The sequence below is a fragment of the Sphaeramia orbicularis genome, chromosome 10, assembly GCF_902148855.1.
Source record: "Sphaeramia orbicularis chromosome 10, fSphaOr1.1, whole genome shotgun sequence".
In the NCBI taxonomy this organism is placed as follows: Eukaryota; Metazoa; Chordata; class Actinopteri; order Kurtiformes; family Apogonidae; genus Sphaeramia; species Sphaeramia orbicularis.
Genome location: NC_043966.1, coordinates 26,816,844 through 26,832,318, shown reverse-complemented (window position 1 = coordinate 26,832,318; position 15,475 = coordinate 26,816,844). Strand labels below are relative to the sequence as shown.

The window sequence follows — 15,475 nt, the reverse complement described above, 5'->3', positions numbered from 1 at the left end:
TGTTTCAGTCACAATGTTATTTTCCTTAAGACAACAGGTCTTTGAGATTCTTTTCGCTGACTGTCTTTCCATTTGTTTTGCCATTTGTCTTCTTGAAATCTACAACAGCAGTGGTTTCCTCAGATACTTTTACATTGAGTGTTAAACTGATAGACACTGTTTGACTGCCTACCTTTACTTTTCATATTTTAAGCACACTTTGCTGATAATACTTACAGGTTTGGAATGCACAGCAAGTCCTCTGAATACTTAGTCCACCCCTGAAACACAGCAGGCTGCTGTGAGATAACTGGAGGGTTAGCACATCAGTTCTTTTTCTTTTTCTTTTTTATTTGGCTGAATCAGGGTCAACTATGTTTTTATTACCCCACACTCCTAAGGGGAGGCAAGGGCTATTGTTTTTGGTTCAGTTTGTTTGTTTCTTTGTTTGTTCATTTGCTTGTTTGTTAACACTCTAGCAGCAAAAATATTTGTTGAATTCATACCAAATTGGGTTTATAAATTGCCAGGGACCCAGAATAAATGTCATTACATTTTGGGGACAGTGTGTCAAAGTTCAAAATTGTTATGAATTTTTAAAATCTTTTTTTTCCCCCCATTTACTTAAAATGGATGGAAATTCACATGTCTCTAGCAGCAAAACTATTGGTTAAATTCATACCAAATTGGGGTTATAGATTGCCAGTGACCCAGAATAGATGTGGTTAGATTTTGGGAAAAGTAGGTCAAACATCAAATTTTGGATGAATTTTTAAAATCTTTTTTTCCCCCTCCCATTAAATTATAATGGGTGAAATTTCAAATGTCTATAAAAACAGCAAGTTGTTTCAGTTTACTTCAAACTTGGCACATTTATAGAGGCAATTGATATGCTGACATCACCACATGCATAGACTTGACATCAGCTGGATTGATACCAAAATAAGCTACAATACATGCAAGGGGCAGGGTTTGTTGTGCCTGGCACCACTTGTTGAGATGTAAATTGAAAGTTATAGCTTAGTTCCTAAGATAAACAAAGTAAAGTTATACAAGTCTAAACCCAGGCACTGATCTACTGCCTTGATGGATAGAAGTTGGAGACACAAGATATTCAGACAATGTAAAGTGTGACAATTATGTGTTTAAAAAGTGAACAAAGTCATAAATTTAATTTGCAACACAGTTAAAAAGCAATCTGTCAGTTCATGTGATCTTTATTAATGTAGAACTTTGAACACCATAAAGTTTATCCAAAGCACTTTATAGAAAGACAACTGACAAAAGAAACATCACGTTACAGAAAGAATCCCACACTTGTGGCGTACAGGTTGTTTGCTCATGCATGTTATTCAGTTCATATGCATATAGCTGTACAGAGATAAACAACAAAAATGTTGAGTATTAGATACTTCCTCCGGACTGATGCCCACTGCCACCTGCAAATTCCTTTCTCTGCGGCCTTCTTTGACCCATCAGGTCCCTGCGATATCTTCACCCTTCCCCCCTCATCCCTCATCCTGGAGGGGGAGGCAGGGGAGACTCACACCAAGGAGAGGGAACAGTCACTGTTCTTCATCACAGGGCCCCTAATGATACTAGCCCTTAACCACTGACTGAGCAGAAAAGGGCCACAGAGGTGCTGGAGATGGGGGATAATATGTTGGACTGATGAAGAAGCTCCACTAAGCCTCTGAGATACCAGTGTGAGTATAATATCTGACCCTAAATTATTTAAATAAAACATTAGAGGTGATGTACAGTGTGTGTTAGCAGGTTTATTTGATCATACTTCTCTACAGGTTTAATTCAGGTCACTTCAGCTGTAATGACATGGAGACCCTGAGCAAGGAGACAGATTAGAGAAAAAACTTTGAGACAGACATCAAAGCTGAACTCGTTTTGGAGACAGTGGTGATGCTTTGATTCTAACTAACCTAACATATCTGGACTGTGATTAGCAGACAGACCGGAGTAAAAGTTCAGGCTGGAGATAGAGGTCAGGCAGGGGTCAGACGATCCCCAGGCATCATTACAGGAACACAGATGGTGAGACATGGTGCAGGAGCTGTCCCTGTCTGGAGAACAAAACAGCTTTTGTCCAGGTTCACTTTTATTTTAGCTATAACACCTCCCTCCCTGTTATCTTCACTTCATCTAATTAGAGGAATGATAAACTACATGCATGAGCGTGTATGTTTTTGTGTGTTCCCAGGTGGAGGCATACACATTTGTCTGTGTGTTCTCATATTCTAATGGCTGCGGTGATGGAAAAGCAGAGGAGTAAGCAGAGCTGTAATGAGAGGCCGAGGTGATGGAGATGCAGGGGGAGCAGAGAGCCTGCTGGCTGTGAGGACAGAAGCCCGGGGCTGTGAGGCGGGTCTCCTGCTGTGGAGGTTGTTACTCCCAGACTAATATTAACACAGCACCACTGGTTTTACACATAAGTCTGCTGTGTGGTCTAGTGTGGCAGAGAAACCACCACAATATGTGTATCATTTATATCTTTATAGGATTATTAAGGATTTCTAAATGTATGAAATGAGGTAGAACTTAGATCTGCCAACAGAGAAGAGTAATGTTTCTTTTTTTTTTTTTTTTTTTTAATTATGCAATCCATTTTCTCTACAATGTATTTTCTTAAAGATAGGATTGTCCTCTCCGCTGTTTTAAGATCCAGAAAATCTTAAAAAAAAAAGATGACAATGGTCTGATTGCGACTGACTTTATGATATACTTTTTGAACAGTTTGCTCATAACTTTACAATGATAAATAAAACAAAATCAGATATATTATGAATTTCCTGTTTCCCCTATAGTCACATAGGAAAGGATGTGGGGTAGACAGTATAATACACCAAATTTGCTTTATCTTTGATTGATTTACATTATTGTCTCCTAATAAAATGTACAATACAGGTGACACTCACAGCAAAAAAAAAAAAAAAAAAAAAAAATCCAATTATTCTCATTATAAAAATTTCAAACATTAATTTCCTGTAAATCAAAAGGCAGAAACACTATGAAGACTTTTCATGCATTATGTTCAGTTCATAATTTCAGTAGGATTTGGACGGTCTTATTTGTAACAAACAGGTCCAATCACAGAATAATACTAAGACTGTTGCACACACAATAGAGCCACAGTATTACCTTCCTTGTGTTTGCTGCACCTTCTGATGCCCAGTATCCCACTGATAGAATAGGTGGATTCAGATGAACATGTGGTTCCAAAGGCAAAAGCTGATGTTGATGACACTGCAGGACAAACATCAGTGTCAGGACACATTAAAGAAACAGTGGTCAAGAAAGAGCAGAGACGGAAAAGACAAACTCACCAACGTCACAAGATTCAGGGTGAACTTTGTTTCTGATGATCCTGTAAAATTAGATGAAAAAATATTGTATATTCAGTAGGCTACTGATATTCAAACACAGCAACATTTGAACATATGCTACCTGTTAATGGAGCTGATGCTGGGCACAGTGTTGTGGTCGCACACCTGCTCCAGCAGCAGTCTGTCTCGGATCTCCCAGGCGACCATGGCAGGATTAGTGCGTTTAAGGTGCAGGATCATTTGCACCACTCTGGGAGTGGACACTTTGGGCTTAGAGCCGCCAATTACTCCTGGTTGGATACTTCCTGTCTGATTGTACCTGAAAGAACAATAATGAATTAAAAAAAAAAAAAAAAGAGGAACAGAGGCATATATTATAAATACTGATGTGACTGAATATGACACTAAACAAATCATAGATCATGACAATGACTGTAGGTCTTGTCCACTTTAGTGTAAGACTTAATGAACAACACATCTATGTAGCTGACAGATAAAATACATTTCTTTTCCCAGATATATCTTTGCAACTAGGGTAAGCATCCCCTGTAATGGGAATTCCCTGTATGTGTGAAATGAGCTATATAAACAAACTTGCGTTGCTTATAAAATACAGTTTGTTACGGACAGAATAATGTGTGTGTAATAGGCTGCAATAGGCAGAATAATGTAATGAATAATAATGACATGAAGTCCGTTTACCTGGCTAGTATTTTGCTGACACAGCCGTGACTGACGCGCATGCGGCGGGAGATCTCACAGGGACGCACACCCTGTTGTGCGAGCTCCACGATGCGCAGTCTCACCGCGTGCGGTAACGGGCGCCCGTTGATGAAGACTCCGCCAAGCTGGTTCACACCACCGTGTCCTGAGCACCGGAGACAGCAGAGAAAAGCACTGGAGGAATTACTCTACTGGTTACAAAGCCACACACTGTTCATTAATTAAGCGACTTTTGACAACTTGTTGTGGCCCAACTTGAGGTCAGTGGTTAAAACTTACTTTGCGTAACGGCGAGGTGAACCTGTCCAAAACGAACCTCCATCACACGTCTGTCAGACTATTACAGAACCTGCGCTTTAAACTCATGCACATTGGCTTCTATGAAATGTACTTGACAGTTTGATGTAAAAATGTACACAAAAACTCAACCGCTCGGATGCTCGCATGGGAGCAAAGTGGTGGGACAGGCTGGTGTCCGCTGCTTTCAGAACCTGAGCCGTGGACAGCTGCACGAGCCCTTTGATTGGACGCACACGCACAGATGCACATGTACGCGCGCACAGTTATGCTTTAGTGAAAAACACTTCACTTTTTTTTTTTTTTAAATCCACTGTGATCACATCAAAAGCATTCAGGGATTAACAAATGAAGAAAGAAATAGCACTTATTATTGGATTATATAGGATGGGCTAAAAAAATACAACGATGTTAAAAATGTAAGAATTTTTGCCTGTCTTAAGTGAGACCTTTTACACCCCCTCCACAAACAAACAAACAAACAAACAAACAAACAAACAAACAAACAAACAAACAAACAAACAAACAAACAAACAAACAAACAAAAACTTTTCTTTTTTTTTGCAGAACGGACTATGCTACTAGAACACACGTACACACATCAGAAATGTGACAAACTATTCTTTTAATTCCACTGTTTTATTACAACCTAAAAAAGCACTCGGAGACCGCAGACCTCCGCCAAGGCAGATCAGTTCCTTGGCGGAGGTAATAATGGTGAAGTTCATGCTCCACTTTCAGTATTTTGTTTGACCAACCAAATCCAGTGTGTTTAACTCTGGGTTCAGTTTTAGTTGTCCATCCTTTAAGCCGCCGGAAACGCCGGTGAAGTTCTTCAAACAAGTAAATAAGAGTATGCAACTTGGGGCAATGTGCAGGAACAGGTGTTCTAATGATTTAAAAGCGGTATGTAATTAGTTTAAGCCGTCAGTGTCTGAAACGCGCCCTTATAAACCTTTGTTTTGTTAGTCTTTGTTAAAATTGTTTGGTGTTGTCTCGTTTAATAGGAGTTGTGTTAGCATAGTGCTAGCTAGCCCATGTTAACCCACGTGTGATTAGGGTACTGTAAATTTCACATACTTACTTCAAATAAGTGATAATATTATGTAACTCTTTTACGAGACAACATATGTGAACAACGTGGATAGAAAATGTAACAACAAGTGAAGTTAGCCATACATTTGGCCGCTGTTTGATCAATGTTTGATAGTGCTGCAGTGTGCCGTCTCGCCTTTGGGTGGCGCTGTGTAGCTGAAGCTCGCAGGTTTTACTATGGACTCTGTTAAAAGAATTGAAGATGAGGATGGTGAAGAGGAGGGGATAAAACATGAGAGTTTCTTTGTTGAGGACTCCTGCAGTTCAGAAGAACAAGAGGGGGAGATAAAGTTGAATCAGCAGAAACATGACAATAAACGAGCTGCTAGACTCAGCAGAGGAAGGTCTCCTCCTCTTCTCCTCGCCTTCTCCATCACCTCTGGACGGGATAAACAGGAGGACAACAGCACAGACTGTAGCCCGTCCTCCACTTTGGACTTAAAGGAGCAGGAAGATGAGGACTGGGACCAGCCGATCGAGGAGTGGATGATCCTGGGAGAAGAAGAGCAGGAGGGAGATTCGTGCATTCAGCTCAACTTGAGCTGTTGGAGCAGCAGCGATGAAGATGACTCTGGAGATGAAGGTTAGTACAGATGAGCAACTTCCTTTTTTTTTTGTTTTTTTTTTTCTTTTTGCTATTCTTTTTCCTTTATGCTTAGCTTGTCATTGTTGAGAAAATTAAATTGTTGGGTCCAGAAACAGCTGTTAGTACACAGTTGAAGAATAACATAATTCAGGAGGTGGTTTATCATTGCCTCTTTGTTTTTGTGTGTATGTGAATGTCACCTTAAATAATGGACCAGACTTCATTTGAATATGACTTACATAGGTGATTAAACAAAGTGCTGCCATTACTGTGCAAATGGATTTGTTTCTTCAACTACATGATGGATGTTGCACCAACCATATTTTACACTTTGGCTTAAAATCTGTCCAGCCCTTCTTGTCTCACATTAATAAATAAATGAGTTACAGAATTTTAAACTTATTTCTCTTGGCTTAGTGTAAGATCAAGTGTAAGTACATGTCCAGAAGTGACACAACCTCATCCAGAAAGCACAGTTTTCTGCTGTCCAACATAATGCACAACATAGTTATAGTAATGATTATTAGCTTATTAGCAGAGTTGGCTTTTAAAAAACATACAGAGTAATGCCAAGAACTAAGGGGATTTATATTTTAGTATTGAATTTCTGTAATTCTTTGCCATTTGTCTTTTAAACTTCACATAGAGGCATTCTGCTTTTCAGAAATGCTCTGCTTCACATTAATGAAGATATTTATATTCACACCAGGAAGCTGCCCTGCATAGCATTTCATCTTGTATTACATGCAGCAGCTCCACTGGAGGAGAAAGGGTCTGAGCTTTTCCTCACTCCTCAGTGATAGTTATTATGGGAAGGTCAAGTGTTTTCTCTGAATTTTTATTAGATGGGTTGGTAGGGGTACAGTTTTTGTATGACCGAATATGTGAAATTTGTTTTTCAGGCCCTTCTTTCCTGTTATGGCCCTTTTTTTGGGAAGTGTGTTGTAGTTTTAAATGGGTACTATGTAATATTCATATTCCAAACTGTCAGCAACAAGGGGAAGTCGCGTACCAGAATAGACTTACAGCTACTAACACCAGCAATGACTCAATGCTATGTATCAGCAGTCTGTGGCACTCACTGGATAAAAAATGTAGCTCATTGTTGACATACATTTGTATTATGGTATCATCAATTTGTTCTTGACAGGTGGCCAAAATATCACTGTGTCTTATAATGTTCATATACTGCATCAGTTGATAGTTAAGATAGCTTTGTCAACTAATCCCAGTTTTTAGACAGAAAACAGCTGCAGTAAAACCATAAATCACCATAGATCTATTCGGAATGGTCCAAACAAAGTCAAAACTGTCACATTTTAGTCTGAACCGTGGATCAACAAACGGCGAACTAGGCATAAATAATAACATCTCATAACAAGTGGTACCAGACACAACAAACCCCACCCCTCGCATGTATTGTATCTTATTTTGGCATCGATCCAGCTGATGTCATCATGTCTATGCGTGTGCTGATGTCAGCATATCAGTTGCCTCTATACAGTATATGTGCACATTGGAGGTGTACAGGCAACATTGTTGCAGGGCGTTTGGAACAAGAAAGCTGAGAGGGGTACGTCAGCGACCCCTTGGCTTATGGATTGAGGTCCATCGTAGTATAATAGAGGCACATCCCCCCCGCCCCAACCCGATCCGTGGGTCCTGCGGGTAACCCGCTGATCTGAGCGTCACTAGTGAGGAGGGCTTTATCAGCAGAACGCACTGCATCGGGGCTGGTTCACGTTCACTTTTCACTTTGCAAACAGAAACGGGAGACTTATTGTAGAGTGGATCATTGGCGTGTGCAGTCGTACATACATACGAGGGCCGTTCAATAAGTTCATGGCCTCACCCAGAACAGAACAACACAGACTGATAATTTATATTTATTTTTCAACATAATCTCCACTTACAGCAATGCACTTGGTCCATCGATGTTCAAGCATCACTATCCCATCACGAAAGAATGTAACATCCTGTATTATAACAACCAGTATTTCTGGGTGAGGCCATGAACTTATTGAACGGCCCTTGTATCTATACCATGCCGCTCGCTTAAAGCACCAATCAGGTGAAATTGGATAATCTTCTATGGCACACCTGATGATTTCTCACGGCACTCTTGTGTGCTGCGGCACAGTGGTTGGGAAACACTGGTGTAGAAGATACACTGTGCTTCATCACTCTGCATCAGCATCAAGCTTCATTCTTTTCATTTATAGCTGTATCCAACAGACCCTCTAGCTTTTACCACTTTGTCATTTGCTTTGACATTTTCTTTGATCCAATAGTTGTTTCTTGGAGGTTCTTATCTTATTTCGACACTTTCTAACGCTTTGGTCAAAGGCCTAGTGGTGTTAGTTTTCCTCACTGTAGGAGATTGGCAGAGTGACTCACTACTCCCTCTAGTGGTCACATAAATCCCCTGGACTGTTGGTGGAAGTACTGTATATTCAATTCGTATCACTACAATTCAGCACAATGGCATATTTGGCATAACTTTAGAGCTATTCTAGTGATACTTTTAGGTCATTTGTTTTACATATCGGAAAGCAATGTATGGTTATGTTTTTATTATGTACCTCATGCAGTGATTGCAGAATATTGTATGTTCTCCTTTGCCTTCTTCTCCTTCATAGACCCAAATGTGAAAGCACAAGATACCTGGGCAGTGTCAGACAAAGACAAAGTAAGATTTAATATCTGTGTATCTGCGATGATATATTAACATTTGTTTAGCAGTGTATATACTGTCATTGATAATACAAATATAACACTTTATTTATGAAATTTGGTGAATTTGAAATTTTCGTCATTTCATGTTTTGTAGGGCTGTGCTGATACGTCTCTGCCCTGTCGTTATTATGCATTTGGACATTCTCTGATCTGCCACATCTGTAACAGGACAGGTCACCAAGCAAAGAGTTGCCCTATATACAAGGTAAACTACTTTACAGTTACATTTACATCATGTATGTTGGTGCAAATAAGAGCTGCGCAATTAAGACAATTAATTAAGGAATCACAAAAGGCTGGAACTTAAAGGTCCAGTGTCCAGTCCAAGATTTACAAGGATTATTATATTCATTATTATGCCTTATTGTTATCATTTATATCTGGTGGCCAAAAGAAAAAAATAAACATGGCTTCTCTTGTATAGGAATATTTTGGATTAAGTGACACCAAGCAGAGAGAGGTTCTGTGTAAAACATTCAACATGAAAGTTGCAATATTTTGCAAAACAGTTTTTTTTTGTAGTTTTTTTCAATGTGGGTAGTAAGTATTTATGTTTGAAATGTACCATAGACATTTCAAAACGAGGAGTAACCGGGACAATTCCTTTGAAAACCAAGCAAGTAGACATACAGCTTCAAATGGAAGTATTATTCACAATAAAAACAAAGACTTTTCTGTAAAACATGCATCACCAGTGTAAATAGATTTCACAAAAAAAACAAAAAACCCAAATATTTTGTTGCAATGATGGCTGCACTGATTTCCTGGTGAACTGTTGCTCTTATGGGCCATCTGTGTCACTGTATGATCTCTGGTTTATGTCCAAGCAGTCCATAGTGCATGCAAAGTGAAGTTACAATGCTTTACTATGTGGTGGAGAAATATGAACATACTTCTGTGCTGCGATGACAATGGCATCCAATGAGCAAAGTTTTGAAGAACTTGACAATTGTTGTAATCTTAGTAAAATAAAAAATAATGCTTTAATTATGGTAAGATAATAACTTCAGACAGAATGCATGTTTGTGTGTTTTTACCTTGCACCCCATGGGGGTGTTCAGAAAACCCCTTGTGTCTTAATTTGATAACTAACACACTTCTGTTTGTATGTTCACAGAAATGTCCGACCTGTGTCCTTTGTGGGGTTCGGGGCCACAACCAAAGGGAATGTCTGAGCCGCCCCTGCCCTAGATGTGGACGGCCATCACACAGCCTCAGGCCCTGTGAAAAGCCCCCAGTGTGGAACCAGCACTGCCAGCGCTGTGGGATGACAGGACACCTCTCTGATGTGAGTTTTTCCATGATCCCCCAGGTGTGTTTGTGTTGAAGAACGCCTAGGAAACATTTGTCAGTTGTATGTGGTCTCAGACTTGTAGAGGATTTATTTATATAAAGGTTGTTTGATCTCATAAAGCAGGACTTTATCTTTTGTGAAGTTACACAATAACTCTTCCGGTCTTTTTAAAATCTCTTTCTTTGACATTTTTCTTTTTCTTCCCATCTTTGCTCAGACCTGCCCAGACACTTGGAGACAGTACCACCAAACGGTGAGTTAAGACTTGATGTAAAAAGCATGATGAATAAAGCCTTTAAGCATGGGCGTTTTACTGGATTACTGTGTAAACAATACTTTGTAGATATTTGCATTATGAAAATGGAAATCATCCAAATAGCCTCACCATGAGTTTGTGTTGGTTAGGTGATTTAATAACCCACAGACCAAGAAAAGAGAATGTAATGCCATTCTTTTTCCACACTAAAAGATGTTCTTTTGTTTGACCTTTTTTTCAGATCAGGTTAGAGGTTCCCCTCAGGCTGCAGCCAGTCCAAACCTCCATACGTAAAAAACGCCCAGCTCATTGTTACAACTGCTCTAAGAGGGGCCATTATGGCTATGTAAGTGATCAATGAAAAGTATCCTCCTGTGAATCGCACCATTGCCATCTATCTCTCTTTTCGTTCTTAACTTGATCCTTGCCTCTCTTCACATTCTTCTGTGGTTCCTTAACGGAGAATGCATCTGTCTCCTTTCTCTTCCTCCTTCAATCACTTTCTTTTTGTTTTCTTTGTAACATTGCTGTTTTCCACTGTGTTATTTTCCTGTACTTACATCTTCTCTATTAGTCCTGTTTGCACATTATTATTGGGAGATCTCTGGGAAATTTTAATGGTTGCAGAGTTTATGTGTGGTCTTAATCTTTTGCAAATCTACCACATCTGTAGTTCGTAATGTAAAAATTCCACCCAAATTGTCCAGAGTGAATCATCTTGTCTGTGAATTGGTTTGATTTGCAAGATTTGTGGTTTTATTTGTGCCTCCATTCTGCTTCTTTCTTGAAAAAGCCAGTTGGAAATTATAAATAGTATTCTGGATACAATTTCAGAGGTGAATGTCGCTATACACAATATTGTTTCCCTTGGGTGCTATGAATGCATTGTGGTATTTGATATCAAACTATCAAACTAATTCTGCATTTTGAGTTTTTTGACCTATATTTTTATTTTACAATATTTAGAATGTAGCCCAAAGAAACATGCAGAAAATCTACTTAAGTCAACACACAAGTACAAGTTACCTCCAATTTTAAAAAGCTAATTTCTTGTCTGATTTGGCTGAAACTGTATATTTTCTTCAGAGTGGAAGAGAAGTCTCATCAGAGCTTTTCTCTTTCTGCACTTTAGGTGCTTTGCAAAAACACTCAAGTGCTGCACTCAGGCGAGACCTAATATTGAATTAATTTCTTTAATCAATTTTTTGCTTTCTGAAAAGCGCATACGGACGTAGCCTGAATCAAAATTTAGATTTTTCTGTGGAGACATTTCATGGTCAACAAACATGCAAATTTAAGCCTGTTAATATATTTCTATACTTATAAATGGGATGTACTTTTATGAAAGACTTTTGAATCATGTTTTTGTTTTAATGTCTTCATGTATACAGAAAGAAGTCACTTAAAATGACAAATCATCCAAAACGCTGAAGAAAATTGAGATTTCATTCTTTGGCTGTATTGCCTAGCCCCATGCTGCACTAAGGTTCAGTAATATTAGCAAAAATCTATAATGCAAAAATGAACATGTACTCAGGAAATATTTTACTGCCATTTACAGTGAACATTGACCTCGTACCTGGGTGATAATGTTGGTGAATTTCAGTAAAACAGGCTAATTACTAAATCACATGAGGTGCGAATAGGCATTTTGTCTACTTGTGTCCTTACATCTGATGTTCTGTTGCTGTTAGGAGTGCACTAAGAGGAGGATGGTCAGTGGGACATTTCCCTCCCTGCCCTATGTTTACCACTACGACAGCATGGAGGAATTCCTCCAGCTCAACACCAGGATGCAGAACAGAGCCACAGGTGACACATTAAAACATACACACGCTCACTTATACTTTGAGCTAATTGATGTTTTGTTTGGTAAAATGACACCAAATAGTATAAAAAAATATAAATAAAAAAGTCAACGGGTGTTTCCCAGAGGCAAGGATGACATTCTCAGGTGTCCCTTTTTGTTCAAAATCCAAAGACATTCAGTGTAACTGTCATAAAGGAGTAAAGACACCAGAAATTCTTCACATTTAAGCAGCTACAATCAGAACCTGTTTGCATTTTACTTTAAAACTTGATATCAAAATAGATTAATATAAGAGTAACTAAATGTATCAATATACTTTTTTGCAGCTCTAGCCATCAGTAAAACTTGTTAGTGTATATATTTTCAGATGTTAAATGCCGCTGTGACTAAATTGGTGTGATATTTTTAAATCACTTGGCTCAATATGAGGTGACTTCAGCATAAACTATATACAGATTGGCATAACTGCAACTCACTGTAACTCATAGACTTGGCAGTGTCTTGGCTGCTAAACTCCATTTATGCTGTACGGTGGTTGAATGTTGTTTAAAACGTATTACTTCGTGAAAAATAGCTGTAGTGATTTTCTTGATGCATTCTAAGTGGAAAATATAGCTTTCTGTCAATTGTATGTGAAAACTTTACATCTGTCTTTGTGTATCAACAGATAAATAACAGTAGTGGCGTTTCCATTGGACATCTGTGTAAAACTTTACTAATATATACTAAATGTCGAAAAAACAGAATCGTGTAATGTCGGTTTCTCCATTAAATCACAAATGCAATGATTTGTTTATTTATTATTGTGAGATGACACGAGAAGTCATTCCATAAACATGGCGACAAACATAAATATCACGTTGATTTACAGATATATTCATTACTATTTTATATTACCCCTCTATCCCATACTAAATTTAAAAATGATTTGATTTCCTGGTGTGTCCACACATACAGTGCCATGTTTCTTTTAAAACTCTTCTTCGCTTGTTGTAACATAATAATAATAATAATAGTACATTTTATTTGTATTGCGCTTTTCATGGCACTCAATGACACTTTACATACAGCAGATAAAAACAGAAACCAAGCACACTGAAAACAGATGAAAAGGAGATGAAAAAGGCAGGTATATGAATATAACCTGTCAACATCGTTTTTTTTTTTTTTTTTATTCACATGACCCTAGTTGCGTAAGAAGGTCTTTCCATTGCAGTTTTGCGTGATATACCAATTTCGCTATGCCCTAAAAACCACGTCTTGCCAGCGCAAAAACCTTCCATCGATCGAGAGTTTTGGAGAAATTGTCCTTTTTGCCATTAGGCAAATTTTTATACGCAATTTGAGGGTCAATGGAAAAGCGACTATTATGACCAGTCTTCTAATCCCTATTGCCTGAGATGAACAAGATACAGTTAGGGGTAGCAAAAAGTACACCCATAATAAACTAAAGAAGAAGTACAGGTCCTTGTGTAAATAAAATACTGGTAAAAGCAGAAGTCCTGACTCAACATCTTTACTCAAGTCAAAGTACCAAATTACAAGCTCTGCAATTTATTCAAAGAATAAAACTTAACGTATGTCTACATTTCTGCTGGCTGTTATGTGCAAAGACAAACTGAACCTCACATCATTTATGTTAATATTTGTTCTCCTCGTCTCAGACATCTCTTAAATAATTGGCAACTTTTTCTGCAAGTCTTTCTCCGCTTTGCCTTGTTACATATTTTACATTGTTGCGTTTGTCATGCGTAATATGTATGCACTGCTCTATACACAGAGTTATTGTCTTTTGTGTCTGTTATCATCTCATCCATGTAGGTGTTGCAAAGGTGCAGTGTGCTGCAAAATAAATAACTCCCTCAAATGCATTAAAACTAAATGAAAGAACACATTTGGAAAATATTTTTTTTTAAAAATGCTCAGGTAAAGAACAGATACCTGAAAACTAATTATGCACAGACACAAATTATTGAGGTGTACGTCACTACTTTCTGCCTCTGTTTTTGGTCTGAGCATCAGGCTTTTGCATCATATAGTTAAAAAACACTGATTATCAAGAGCATTTCCTCTCTCACCATCGTCTGTGTTTTCAGAGCATGTATGTGCTGGATCACTGCCTTTCCCTGAGCAGCAGCACATGTCTGAGCCACTTAGGGACAGTGGTGAGGAGAATCAGCTTGTCCAGAGAAGTAGGATGAAGCAGGACCCACACGGCCGAGCCTGTAGGAGAAAGACGTGGCCAGAACGACGCAGAGAGAGACAGGAGGTGAAGAGGCTGAGGAGGGAGGCCCAGGCCAGGAGAGAGGGAGGAGGACTGGGTCAGCCTCGGTGCAACTCTGATGATGAAAGCTCCTATGCAGATCCTTTTAGGTCCAACGGTCAGAAGCGGTCTGCATCTCCACCGAAGAAGAAGAGGAAGGAGGGGGCGGGTGGCCAAAGCAGAAAAAGCAGAGAGGCTGAAAGGTGGAAGAAGAGAAGAGGAATGAAACGTGGGGATTTGCATCCCTATGGTGGACTAGATATTGGGAGTGAAAACCTTCTCTCTCCAAAGCAAAGAGTACGTCACAGAAGAAGATAAAAGATTTTTGTAAATGTTAAAGTAGTGAGCGATGACTGTTTTGGTTTTTAGTATATTGATGTGTATTTAAAGTTTATAGAAAGGAGCAGATGCATGCACAAAAAGTACATGATGCTCTTTCTTTAAGTTAACATTTATAGATGTGCTTTTATCATTTTACATGAATTAGTCTAATACTTTTATGCTGGCTGGGCCAAATCTGTAAGAACAAAACAGTTTAAATGGTGCTTTTTATTATTAATTGTAAATTATACCTGTATTTTTTTTATTGTGTATGTGTATACAGTTATGAAGGTTTCTGTACATCTCACATGTAATGTTATTGTTGAACTTAGATGGCATTTTCTGTCGTTAAAATACTTGAAAATCCTATTGGGACAATGACTAGATCGCCTGCTGTGACAAATGTAAAAAAATATATATTGTAAACACGACGACGGACGTATTTTTAAACCAGCTTGTGTCTTATTTATGTTAAAAATGGAGGGTGCATGTCAGGTTTGATACTTGGAAATACATGAGATTAGTTATTGTTCGTGTAGTGCAAGTGAGGAGCAGAAAAGCTGTGTGGAATCAGCAGCTTTCAAAGCGTTGTCTTATAGTATTTCTGGTATGAAGCTGCTGAATTATTAATGAGCTGAGCAGCTGCCCGGGGTTTGCCAGGCCGAAGTAATCGACCCTGATAACACGGTCTTAGATAAAACCGATTTCGGGAGTTATTAACCACGCAAATATTTTTCGTAATACTGTTTCATAGATTTAACCGTGTCTTTACATCTG

The 15,475-nt window shown here is 38.6% G+C and overlaps 2 protein-coding genes across 3 annotated transcripts; one reads left to right on the top strand and one right to left on the bottom strand.

Annotated features, from left to right (window-relative positions):
* Positions 1–1,240: 1,240 nt before the first annotated feature.
* On the bottom strand, positions 1,241–4,431 carry LOC115427332 (paired box protein Pax-5-like). Its single transcript, XM_030145842.1, has 7 exons — positions 4,320–4,431; positions 4,020–4,185; positions 3,439–3,636; positions 3,318–3,358; positions 3,133–3,237; positions 1,950–2,057; positions 1,241–1,821 (listed from the first exon to the last, which is right to left on the bottom strand). Exons 1-7 carry the CDS (start codon positions 4,360–4,362, stop codon positions 1,799–1,801), a joined length of 684 nt encoding a protein of 227 aa, XP_030001702.1. The 5' UTR covers positions 4,363–4,431; the 3' UTR covers positions 1,241–1,798.
* Positions 4,432–5,168: 737 nt separating this feature from the next.
* LOC115426865 (zinc finger CCHC domain-containing protein 7-like) lies at positions 5,169–15,273 on the top strand. 2 transcript variants are annotated; one of them, XM_030145094.1, is made up of 8 exons: positions 5,169–6,015; positions 8,658–8,707; positions 8,849–8,959; positions 9,872–10,042; positions 10,266–10,301; positions 10,546–10,650; positions 11,999–12,116; positions 14,211–15,273. In XM_030145094.1, the coding sequence occupies exons 1-8, from the start codon at positions 5,610–5,612 to the stop codon at positions 14,693–14,695; spliced, it is 1,482 nt and encodes a 493-aa protein (XP_030000954.1). In that variant the 5' UTR covers positions 5,169–5,609; the 3' UTR covers positions 14,696–15,273. The 2 variants fall into 2 exon arrangements, with proteins under 2 accessions (XP_030000954.1, XP_030000952.1); XM_030145092.1 differs by having other exon boundaries at positions 9,872–10,066.
* The last annotated feature ends 202 nt before the right edge of the window (positions 15,274–15,475 follow it).